At 36.3% G+C, this 12,455-nt stretch overlaps 2 protein-coding genes across 3 annotated transcripts; one reads left to right on the top strand and one right to left on the bottom strand.

Moving 5' to 3' along the window:
* LOC107222666 (ubiquitin-conjugating enzyme E2-17 kDa) lies at positions 1 to 5,289 on the bottom strand. Of its 2 annotated transcripts, none has more exons than XM_015662118.2 (4): positions 4,626 to 5,289; positions 3,464 to 3,544; positions 2,795 to 2,999; positions 1 to 562 (listed from the first exon to the last, which is right to left on the bottom strand). In XM_015662118.2, exons 1-4 carry the CDS (start codon positions 4,667 to 4,669, stop codon positions 407 to 409), a joined length of 486 nt encoding a protein of 161 aa, XP_015517604.1. In that variant the 5' UTR covers positions 4,670 to 5,289; the 3' UTR covers positions 1 to 406. The 2 variants fall into 2 exon arrangements, with proteins under 2 accessions (XP_015517604.1, XP_015517605.1); XM_015662119.2 differs by lacking the exon at positions 1 to 562 and adding an exon at positions 1,153 to 1,706 and having other exon boundaries at positions 4,626 to 5,279.
* Positions 5,290 to 7,329: 2,040 nt separating this feature from the next.
* LOC107222655 (2-oxoisovalerate dehydrogenase subunit alpha, mitochondrial) lies at positions 7,330 to 10,051 on the top strand. Its single transcript, XM_015662104.2, has 8 exons — positions 7,330 to 7,566; positions 7,987 to 8,166; positions 8,260 to 8,455; positions 8,629 to 8,790; positions 8,895 to 9,039; positions 9,142 to 9,345; positions 9,499 to 9,762; positions 9,850 to 10,051. The coding sequence occupies exons 1-8, from the start codon at positions 7,330 to 7,332 to the stop codon at positions 9,926 to 9,928; spliced, it is 1,467 nt and encodes a 488-aa protein (XP_015517590.2). The 3' UTR covers positions 9,929 to 10,051.
* Positions 10,052 to 12,455: the final 2,404 nt, after the last annotated feature.

Genomic DNA, 12,455 nt, shown 5'->3' on the forward strand with positions numbered 1-12,455 from the left:
CAATTTGAATAATCATTTTATTTGCTTAAAATACACGGAACAAGGTGTAATGGTTGTAAAAGTATTGCACAAAATTGTAGACATTGAAAAAACATTTATAGCTTTCCAGCTCAATTAAATTCTGGCTGAATGGATACCGGTGAATAAAGAGATTAAATATATTCCCTATCAGTAGACAAAGGTAAAATTTTTTTGACAAGGTTGAACTATCTAAATATAATTCCACAATAACCATTTAATCAAAAAGTATCTTGTCATTTGAGCTGCCCTCATAGACCAATAAGATGTCATTGAAGCAGCTCAGTTTACAGATTACAGTGACAATCACAAAGTAAATTTATCATGAAATTATATACGTGTATACCTGAATGTAAGCCATCTATACTTAATAATGCGTTACCTAATGTCAGCGGGGATCTTCTGTGTGACTTTCTTGAAAGTTGAGCCAAGACTGTTCAACAACTGTGGCCACCCGTTTCTCATATTCCCGTTTATTTTCTTGATACAACTGTGCAGCTAGTGAATTTGCCGGAGAGTTAGGATTTGGTTCGTCCAAGAGAGACTGAAACACAGACAGTCTCAATGTCGTTCAAGAATGTTTGATGAAGAAAAAGAAAATGTGAACAAGTTGAATGGATAAAAATGCCCCGGTAATTTCAGATACACCAGCTATTACAAGCCAATCGCTGAACCACTTATCCCGTGTCCTTGCGATAAATGAAAGAGAGTTGATGCTACTCATAAGACGCGCCATTATCGGGTCGTAATTTATACAAAAATTAGAAAAGAATGTATAACATTCTACCTATTGATGCAATGAAGTTAGTCAGTTAGGTTAATAATATTTCCTGATAAATCTATTTATTACCTTAATAATATAAAAAATATTCATTTACATTTTACGATGGATCTAATATTATGTTATCTAGTTTTACTTGGTTTGCTGTTTACTAAAGGGGAGAAAGAGAGGGAGAGAGAAAACTTTTTAATAGCTGGTACTTTCTAATGTCTATGATTATATGAGAAACGAAAGAACAACAGTTTGAGATTCTGTGGAAAGCATTAACTATTGCTAAATGTGAAATTCGACCTGTACGCCGTGCATTGTTATTGAGTATATCATATTGGGTAAAAGTAATAAAATTGATTATATAATTTGAAATTATGCATTTTATTATACGTATGTATATATAGATGAATTTCGGTAATATATGAAGTACTAAAATTAAATAGAAGTACAACTCTGTGCCTGGTTTAGAGTGAAGAATCGTTTCTAGCACAGATACAACAAAACAATGCAATTCCCTAATATTAAATATTTCTAATTTTGTGTTCCAAATATTGAATAAATAAATACACAATTTAATAATAATTTATTATACAACATTGTAAAAATTCGCTCTAATGTTGCACATTGCATTTGTTGTAAGGAAGTTGTATATTCTTTTTCTTGTTGCAGGGTGTGACGTGCTAAGTCCTAGGTGTTAGCTTGATGGTAAGGCCCTCAGTGGCTGTAAATTCTTCCTCCGTCTTTGAAGACCATCGGCTGATTGATACATCGATAGTGACAACAGTTGCCACTAATCCACAAAACTCTGCTCCACGCAAGCCTTAACTCGTTTCTCATACTCACGTCGGTTTTCTTTGTAAAGTTGTGCTGCCATGGAGTTAGCAGGAGAGTTCGGATTTGGATCACTTAACAGCGACTGCAATAACATAAGTCGTACTTCTTAAATATCTATTTCGATCTCTTCGGACCTCATTATCATTCTGTCGAATAGAAGATCTACACCTATCACGTAATGATTTATAGGATTCCTGATGAACAGGCCAGATAGTACACATCAATTTCTGTGCTACTTCGTTCTTTTCCAACAACACTCTTTAGAGGAAAAATATTCTCAGTATCAAAGACCACACAAGCATAAAAGCAAAGGTGAAAGTCAATTCATAACAAATTCCTTGTCCTTTCTTCCTTACTTTGCAAGGTAGCTTTCACATAAAAATTAACCTGAAAAGGGTTGTTGAAATTAATGTGTGCTTTGGAAACTGTTTATCAAAAAATCTATTAATCACTAGTATTATTATTCCAGTACAACAGTAATACGACAGACATTGGGAAGGATTCGTTAATAAACTTCGTGCAAATTTAACTCACATTCTTCAAATTATATGTTAGCTCACTATTCTATGCATAAAGATTTTATACATTTCAACAACACGTTAATCAGACTTTTGAATTGCAACCGCTGTTAAGCACAAAAAAAATTTTCTTAGCGCAAATTCAGCGGTTAAGATTTATAGCGCAAGTTTGGTGAGAAGGTCAATGCGGACGGGTAAAAAAAAAAAAACTACCCAAAGTTTCGTGGTTGTAAATTTATACATTTCTACCTTATTAATAATGCACTACTCCGAACCTTGATATACATATCAAAGTATTGGTTTGGATTTTGTTAATGCTGCATCATAAGGATTTAAAATAATCCTTCAGTCATAGCGAGAAATTATTCTCGAAACACTGAATCTGTTAAGTCGAAATATAAACGAGCAAGTAGAAATAACTTTTGAATAGCTATTGATTTGAGTAGAATCAACTTTCAAAAATTAGGTAATTCCCATTCCAAAACATCCACAGCGTGGTATGTTTGTGTTCATAAAGGGTAATATTAATTAGACATAGGAGATATAAAATACCATGGTTAAAAGGTAGATGCAATAGGAGTTTCAGAATGGAATCACGCTATTTCAAACACAAGCAAGGCAGGGCTGAGCATTCATGTATTATCAGACATACCTGTATTGATGTCAGAATGGCAGATACGTCGTATGTTGGGCTCCAGCGATTTTGTAATATATCAAGACAGATTCCTCCATCGGCGTATACATTTGGGTGGAACATCTTACTGACAAATCTCACAGTCGGTGGTTTATTTGGATACTCCTCAGTAAACTCTATGGTTAGTTTAAACGTCCCATCTTCAAATGGAGTGTCATGTGGTCTGCAATTTGAGATAGTGATGAAAATACTTCAAAGATTCATTATATTTTTCTGTAATCAAATAGCTAAATGTTGAACTAACTATACTGACTCTATTAACAACTGTAATTTGGCTGGCATTTGACCTTGAAGCAACAATATACGTAGTGATTCATCCAAACTGATGAATAACTATACAGATGCTGGTCAGGTAATGCCATTCACAAGCTCAATAATAACAATCATATTATTATTTCTAAAATGGTATTATTTGATTGGTTGTTCGCTATCTTAAAAGATGAATTTGTAACGATCAATCATAGAAAATAAGAGTTAATAAATATTTGCTAAAATTGAATCAGCTGGAAATAATAAGTTATAAATATTTATGACTCATCGTAATCACAAAGAGGATAATTTTCTTACTGATCGATCTGTACATTATTATCATTTTCTTTCGTATTATTCTGCCTTACGAACACTTACCCAAAAATAACTGCATTCCAAATCATGATATTATTATCTGTTGGTGCGCCAGATACTCCAGTTGGTGGGTCTTCTTGTAACCTGCAAATAAAGCATAAGATTTGTCAAGCTTTTCGATAATTAACAAATAATCAAATCCTTATTCCATCTTTTACCGGTATTCTAACAGTTTTCACTTCAGACATTTGGTTCAATACCGAAGTAATTCTATTTGAATAAAAAACTAAATGTTTAATCATTATTCAATCGAAACAGTTTTTCTTGAAAGTAGCAAAATAAAGTTTAATACTCTCTACATAAAATTAGTTTACGCGTTAATGAAACATGACTGCCCAATGTGTACCATATTCAGTCATGGTCAAGTCGAGTCTGCATACAAATGTCGTCGGTTCAGCAACGAATCACGTTGATTAGCAATTTGAGGATAAACCAATGCTTGATGAACATTGAACAACGAACCACCTGAGGCTTTACAGTTTAGTTGTGCACCTGACGAGTTACTTAATTGAAAAATAACTTAGTCTAAGGGCAGGCGGTAGTTGACTCATCGCGACTAGCTGATAGCTGTTACTCATCGTGTTCCTTATACTACTTTGAGCAAGTCACAAGCATATTTAGGCGTGCAAAATTGCACGTTGCCAAATTAATGAGTAGATATATTTAATTTTCATTGAATTGCGAAAGAGAACAAAGAAGAGATCAGCCATAGGTTTCAACATCGACTATGGATAAGTGGAGGACATTGTGACAATGTGATTTGTCTGACCTAGAACGTCTAACATGTATGACATAAAGCATGGCGATAAAATTGCAATTTGAACATAAACCTGATGTAAAAGTGAACGATTTTCATCAGGAATAGGCGAATGGTTGGAGTAAACAAATAGTATAAAAAGGACGAGAGAGTTGTTTTAAGTGCACGAAAATACAACGTGTATCCTCTGCACCGTTCTCACGGCCTTCTAATAATAATTTCAGAGCACAAGTCACGGTGACGTTCACAGCGGGTAAAACGTCGGTTGTGTTGGTGAATTGGTGAGCATGTGACCATCGTAACGAAACGCTTTTTAACGGGTTAAAACTCTATCGAAGGGGATGACGGGGAGAAGTAAGGTTGAACCGATTATCACGATGCGACCGAGGGAGTTATTGGATTACGTACCTTTTGAAGTCCCTCATGAGTCTCCTTCTGGCAGGGGTGGACATCCCTTACGAATGGGCTGGTCACTTCTCCTCACGAGTAATGTGCTACGACGGGTTCGAGCCACCCAGCGAATCTTTAGCGCTCCTTGGCACACTACGCACGCGGCAGGTTTCTCCGAGAGGAATAATTCGAGAAACAAGGAAAAAGATACGCGCACAAACACCACAGCCGTAGAAGAGCACAATGGGTTTAAGAAAAAAAAGGAGGGAAATAAGATTTCAAAAAAAAAAAAAAAAACCACGCAACGCGCTACGGTCCTTGACGTGCCGTTATTAACGCGGAAACGAGGACGAGGAGCATCCGTTGTCTTCCTTCTGCTGCGTATATCTCGTTCCCCCTGGACTAAAAGCTGCTATCTCTCGATGTAATACCGTTATATTATGTTACAAGAATTGTATCACATTTACTTCTCGAAACTTCTTTTAACTCAACACTGCTTACCCTACCGATAATTGTCTAATTTTACCCGACGCACCAGACCAACACTTGCCTACATGAAAAAGCCCATGTCACAGACAAATTGAGGAAATTCACTTCCTACACTACCAGAACGGAGAACAGTGTGACACACGGAACAGCGGCTGCTGCTGAGCTATTCGGATCTGACGACTGACGTCAGGAATTTAAATCAACCGTGGCGATTAATCGCTTTTACGAACCCAGACTTTCATCCCACACTCCGCGGCGATAAAAACCAGTCCAGAGACGCGTCGCGTCGCCGCGAAATTCGTTCGTCCTGCCACCTCTAGGTGAATTTAAGTTCAAGCTCCTGGTACCACTAAACCACGCAACATATCATACGTGGCGTATGCGCGGTTGCCTTTAGTAAGGCAAATTGTACTCTGTCTTGCTTTTCTTATCGTTAGTTTCCATTACGTTATTTGAAGAAATTTTTTTTCCCACGAGTTTGATACCAGACGAATAAACAGTCGGATTGGCTTTATGGAATATCATTGACCCTGGAAAGAACTTGTTGGAGTGTAGAATCAGAAATTTGTAACTGGTACCACTGCATTACTGAACATTGTTGAACATATAATTTTGAAAAACTGGTAAATTCGAAAAATTAACGACGGAGCCAGGAATCGAACCTGGTATCTAGCGATGCTTTACCGGAGCCTTACTCCACTAGACCACCTAGCCGCCCTGACTCTGATGTCGTTAATTCCTCTCATCACCAGTAAGTTCAAATTTGTTTTCTTGTGCTGTAGTATGTGTGAATATATAAAGTGTTCTTCCTCTTCGAGCACAACTGTAAGAATGTCTGTAAGTGTGTTTACATTTTGGAAACTTACGCTTCTAATGCGAAGCCCGTAAGACAGTCAATGACCGTCTAATAATTGAAATGCGGATATGCATTATCAATATTAATATTAATCACGAGGCATTTTTCATTGTTGAACATATAATTTTGAAAAACTGGTAAATTCGAAAAATTAACGACGGAGCCAGAAATCGAACTTGGTATCTAGCGATGCTTTACCGGAGCCTTACTCCACTAGACCACCTAGCCGCCCTGACTCTGATGTCGTTAATTCCTCTCATCACCAGTAAGTTCAAATTTGTTTTCTTGTGCTGTAGTATGTGTGAATATATAAAGTGTTCTTCCTCTTCGAGCACAACTGTAAGAATGTCTGTAAGTGTGTTTACATTTTGGAAACTTACGCTTCTAATGCGAAGCCCGTAAGACAGTCAATGACCGTCTAATAATTGAAATGCTCGTTGTGCTCGAAGAGGAAGAACACTTTATATATTCACACATACTACAGCACGAGAAAACAAATTTGAACTTACTGGTGATGAGAGGAATTAACGACATCAGAGTCAGGGCGACTAGGTGGTCTAGTGGAGTAAGGCTCCGGTAAAGCATCGCTAGATACCAGGTTCGATTCCTGGCTCCGTCGTTAATTTTTCGAATTTACCAGTTTTTCAAAATTATATGTTCAACAACGAAAAATGCCTCGTGATTAATATTAATATTGATAATGCATATCCGCATTTCAATTATTAGACGGTCATTGACTGTCTTACGGGCTTCGCATTAGAAGCGTAAGTTTCCAAAATGTAAACACACTTACAGACATTCTTACAGTTGTGCTCGAAGAGGAAGAACACTTTATATATTACTGAACATTCATATTTTTTTGATTCTTTTTCCTAAATATAAATAATACACAACGTTGGTTGAAAAATATTTGCTTCGAATACAATAGAAAATTTGGTATATTTGCTCAGCCTGAATCGTTATAAATATGTATGCGTATTTATATTTACCAGGTTGAGCAAGTGGTACTCTTATCAGCATCCATAATGATAAGGATATTTTTGAAATACACCGTTTCCCAAGTTTTCGATAACTCAGTATCCATGCATGCAATTAAATCACAATCATAACCAAACTGATATGATGAGTCGACAGATTTTCACATGAAGAAATGTTATTTGGTCGGATGCTCGTCATTTTAATTACTTCGAGGAATACGATTTCAAATTTCGAATATTGTTCTGAAAAATTGTTGTGATGATCGATAATAGGTTTAACAATATATATTCAACATTATAATTTTTACAATAAATTAATGTAGTGTACATAAGTATACGCCAAAACGATCCGGCGTGTCTTATCAGTTAAAGTGTTGGTAGTAACCGGCATGATAAGTGTATGGTTACACAACAATGCTTACAATTCGTTCATTATTCATCGAGTTCAACGTGTGTCGTAGTTCTCGCGTCGAGTTGGTCGCACGAAATTCATACACCTCTCCACTGCTTTTCTTTGTACCTTCAACTTTATCATTCTTTCACTCAACTCCGTTTAAGCAATTGGAATTGTCTACATTTGGTCATGAGAGTCACGTGGGCTAAAAAAATCTTCAATCAATTTTCAGCACAATGTCTTGTGAGTTTCTTTTTTCATTTCTATCTTATATCAATGACGCTTGTGATCTATTGCCTGTCAGTAAGCGAACGATCACTAAATGTTCGTAACGATAAGCTAATCTGTGCATGACGTGGATATTATATTTTTAATAGTGGCAACTTGTAACATATCATAATGTCCTACCAAAGTAAACATCTCTTGCGTCAATGATAGCTGTCGTGTCGTTGCGATTGCCATACGCATATTAGAGACCTGATATTCTTGAAAGATTGGCGGAAAAGAGGATAATATGTCATAGAATCAAAGACTATTGATTAGAAATTTCAAGAATTCGAAATTCATCAGTTTGTTTCCTATTTCTGAGATTAATATTCTCATGTATGTTCATTTTATAAACGAGTACGTAATACTTACTTTTTCTTTTGATTTTTTTTACAGATTCACAAAGGTAACTTCACCACTTCAGCAACATTTGGACCCAGTAATCCCAAGTTTCCAATTATTTCTAACAATTTCACGGATGAGCTCAAATTTACCAATGCGACTTCATATGGCTCTATTCCAATATATCGAATATTGGGCTCTGCCACTGAGGATGAAGCAATGGCGAATATCGAGGTTTGTTAAAATTCGAATCACCAGTACGAACCCATGTATTTACGATTCAATGTTTGTTGATATTCATATTTTGAATTTTGAATTTGCCAAAAGCTGGAAGAGGCGAAATATATAAAAATGTACAAGGACATGGTAACAATTACTGTAATGGATAAAATACTTTATGAATCTCAACGGCAAGGCCGAATATCGTTCTACATGACTAATTCTGGCGAAGAGACTGTTCAAATTGGAACTGCAGCAGCTTTAAGTCTAAACGATGTTGTTTACGCACAATATCGGGAGGCTGGTGAGTTTAGATTATTTCTTCGTATCGTATCGCGTCCCTCTCACGACTTCAGCAAACTCAAGAAGTTAAATATCGTTGGTCCTAATCGTCAGAGCTGAAATTTACAATCAGGAAATTTGACAGAAATGCTAAGATAGACTTATAAATAATTACTAACATTTTTTATATTCCAGGTGTACTGCTCTGGCGGGGTTTTAAATTAAAACAATTCATGAACCAGTGCTACGGAAACTGTGAGGATATTGGAAAAGGAAAACAGATGCCAGTTCACTACGGATCTAAAGAATTGAACTTCGTTACTATATCATCGCCACTAACGACTCAATTACCGCAGGGTAAAGTAAACGCCATTTCTGTATTATTTTCAATATAAAGTAATTTAGATACGAAATCCATCCACATTTTGTAACTAATTACATGTTTTTTTATATTCCGTCAGCCGTTGGAGCAGCGTACGCATTGAAACTGGCACATTCGGACCGTTGCGTTGCCGTTTATTTCGGAGAAGGTGCAGCTAGTGAAGGAGACGCGCACGCCGCTTTCAATTTCGCAGCTACTCTCGATTGTCCCGTTATATTTATATGGTAAGTGGATGCAGAATTTGGAAAACTACTAGTTTGAACACTTCATCGCCAACAATACATCTACTAAACATGCGAATGGAATTTAAGGATTTAATTTTTTAGTCGGAACAATGGATATGCAATTTCCACTCCAGCTCGTGAGCAGTACAAGGGAGATGGTATCGCGGCCAAAGGACCTGCGTACGGTATTAACACAATTAGAGTCGATGGAAACGATATATTTGCAGTACACAACGCTACGCGTGCAGCGAAAGAGTGGACTTTGGCAAACGGAAAGCCTGTGCTAATCGAAGCAATGTCATATCGGTATAAAACAATCATTACTTCGTAATATTGTTCACTGATGTTTGTTGTTTGTAATTGGTAGTTGTTATAATCACTTAATTGTGACGTTTAGTACGATTGTACGCTCTGATAAAATTACGGTAGCTAATGAGTAATCATTTTTCATGCGTTTAGAATTGGTCATCACAGTACCTCTGATGACAGTTCTGCGTATCGATCAGTGAGCGAGATTGCCGAATGGGAAAAACTGCAACCGATCGCAAGATTTCGCCAGTGCCTAGAAAAATATGGATTGTGGTCTGAGGAGCAGGAAAAAGAATTCGTATCGTCGATCAAAAAGCAGATACTATCGGATTTTGCAGCGGCCGAAAAGAACGTAAAACCCAACTGGAAGGAGGTGTTCACTGACGTGTACTACAACATGCCAGATCATATTAAGTACGTTTACTTTGTACGATCAATGCGAGATAACTGAACGTGTGAAACAATCGGGAGCTAATGGAGTAAACGTTTGATTTATTTTAGGAAACAATCGGAAGCGATGGCAAAGCACGTCGACCAGTACAAAGAACATTATCCAGTAGAACTTTACAAGCAACAGTGAATCAGGTTTAAAATAATTCCAATCCCGAAAACAAATATCGATCTTTACTTACGTACCTTCATTTTTGGGAATCTGAAAACTTTTTCTGTACCTTTGAAAATATATATATAATTTAATCAACAATTCTTCGAGTTTTATTTTGTAAATATCCCGCACGCGTTAAAACTTTAACCGACCGCAGAGAACAAATATGTATAAAGAATACGTATGAATATATTAAGTTTCAAAAAGTATATCGGTAAAAATTGCTGTTTTTATTCGCTAAATCAAAAGTAAATGCAACACTCGGCATGCTTCTCCGATGACGCGCCCGAAACTTGTGTCGCTGCATGAAAATTTAGCCTAACGTTCGTGAAGTTAGGTTCAAGAATTTAGGAATACATAAACATGCCAAGACCCTGGGTTATTTTTCGTAACGGTTTGCCGGGTCTGGCCGGGTTTGGGGGTATTAGCAGTTTCACGTATTATCAACCAAGTAATTGATCATGCCGGTAAAAGAAGTTCTTCATAACCAACAATTATCGCGTGCAAAACGTTGGTAACATATCGTCGTCATCGCAAAATTGAAAAGTTGAGAAAATCTCGTGCAAGAAATACGTACGCCGAAATTATACAACGGATAAATAAATGTCAATCAAATAGGTATGTCGGAGACGTGTTTTTGTTTGCAAAACTATGCGAGAAGTCTGCGAAACATCAGAAACGTACAATCTAAATATTACTGATCAAACCTCGACTCAAATTGATGCAGTTTAAACTGTTGAAAAATATCGAAAAACTTAACTTCCAGGAGTTTAGATGTGCATATACATGATTTTGCAAATGGGTGAAGCAGGGTAAAAAACTACAGCCTAAACTTTGCAGAGAAATTAAAAACATTTAATTCAGTTAACAGTAACATTCGTCAAATATCAGAATCAACTTTCTACGAATAACAATTTTACACTCAACGGTAATTGATATCAATTTAAACTAGTATTGCCAGTTCATTCTAATTCTTTATTCCGACTGTCCATTCCCTGCGTAAAGGATTAGTGATTAGTGACGTGTGATTACGCGTAAACGATGAAGTCGTCTGGTTCAAGGTTCAGTTCATTACTTATTTTAACACATTAGTTTAACAATAAGTAATTTCTGGAGCAAGGCTCCGATTTGTTAGGGGGTGTTCCGTGTTATTCTCCAACTACGGCAAAAGTCTGCAAAATAAACAATAAATTGAAAAATACGATGTACAACCTATTACTGGTGAGATGCTAACGTCAGAATATTGTCTCAGAAAAGACCAATCGATTGTTGGAAGCAGAACACTTTTGAAGCTTCCGAACGGTCTTACAACTTTTCCGCTATGTGTTTTTCACAGAAATATCGTAATTTAAAGAGTGCACGTCTCCAAACTTCTTGGTACGACCTTTGACGCATTCATTCGAGCGATAAACAGTTCAGCATGAAACCATCCGTATATAATTGATAAGGATTTGATTACAAATAATCCGGAAAATCCATCTTCAGGTGGTATCAGTCGTTATAGTTTCTCATATCCAATTTAGAATTGTAATTAATTGACATCGTTTTTCAAAAAAGTTTTATTAGTGGAACGTAGGATTGAGCTGCATTAAATAACGTTCAATTGTTATTAATTTACTTTATATCGGCGAAACCTTATTCGGATATTATTTATCAATGTCACTTTTTGTCTATGTAAATTTGGGTTGCATGTTCCAAAAATTGGATTCATACTGTAAGTTCTGTCTTTCGGACTTTCAACATTTAATTAACTAGTAATTTTCTACCGAGTTGATCAATGCATCATTTTCATTCGCGTTTAATCATAATAATTTATAAATTTTACCTCCTCAACACTACAACACTCGGTAAACTTTCAACTTTCGTCCTGAACGACACAATTGCAAGTCATATTGTTATTACTATATGGAGAATCTTCTTGTAAAAAAAATTCCAGTACTGACAGGTAATTTGTGGACAATTCGTACACTTTGACAATATTTCCTGGTGAAAATAGTAGAAGATAAATAGTTTGTGATGAATAACATCTTAAAAATATGAGCATTTCCTATAATTCTGACTAAAAAATATCGTCAAAGTTTACGAGGTGTCCGCAAATTACCATTCAGTATGGGATTTCTTGTTACAAAAGGTATCTCGATTGTAATGTAGTTCACTTTCCTGAAGAAATAAAATTCAAAAATGACTCCTTACTGATGGATATTGTATGGCCGGATATCCGGCCAAATCGCTATCCGGCACATCCCTAATATTATTATTAAGGGTTATCAGTAAAATGCAGAAATTACGGGTAAAATAGTATCGACTTCGTCGGGTATATGTATTATATTCTCAAACTCGCAATTCCTAATAATCGATACGGGCACTGCCATAAATGTATAATAAAGCGGACAGATACGGGCAATTATAATCTGGGCCACTTGGTAATAAATTTCTGAACAATCCTGTGTTTGGAGGTCAGCGGACAGAGTCGTAAACTAACCAGGTAATGAGTAGAAGTTGT

The sequence above is a fragment of the Neodiprion lecontei genome, chromosome 4, assembly GCF_021901455.1.
Source record: "Neodiprion lecontei isolate iyNeoLeco1 chromosome 4, iyNeoLeco1.1, whole genome shotgun sequence".
Classification (NCBI taxonomy): domain Eukaryota; kingdom Metazoa; phylum Arthropoda; class Insecta; order Hymenoptera; family Diprionidae; genus Neodiprion; species Neodiprion lecontei.

What these genes read in the sequence shown, in the direction of transcription:
- LOC107222666 (XM_015662118.2), bottom strand. Translation starts at nt 4,669, where the DNA reads ATGTCCACCCCTGCCAGAAGGAGACTCATGAGGGACTTCAAAAG. An exon ending in CTCATGAGGGACTTCAAAAG is followed by an intron (nt 3,545 to 4,625) that starts GTACGTAATCCA and finishes CTTTATTTGCAG; the next exon opens with GTTACAAGAAGACCCACCAA. An exon ending in TGGAATGCAGTTATTTTTGG is followed by an intron (nt 3,000 to 3,463) that starts GTAAGTGTTCGT and finishes CTCAAATTGCAG; the next exon opens with ACCACATGACACTCCATTTG.
- LOC107222655 (XM_015662104.2), top strand. Translation starts at nt 7,330, where the DNA reads ATGGTTACACAACAATGCTTACAATTCGTTCATTATTCATCGAGTTCA. An exon ending in AATTTTCAGCACAATGTCTT is followed by an intron (nt 7,567 to 7,986) that starts GTGAGTTTCTTT and finishes TTTTTTTTACAG; the next exon opens with ATTCACAAAGGTAACTTCAC. An exon ending in AACGACTCAATTACCGCAGG is followed by an intron (nt 8,791 to 8,894) that starts GTAAAGTAAACG and finishes ATATTCCGTCAG; the next exon opens with CCGTTGGAGCAGCGTACGCA.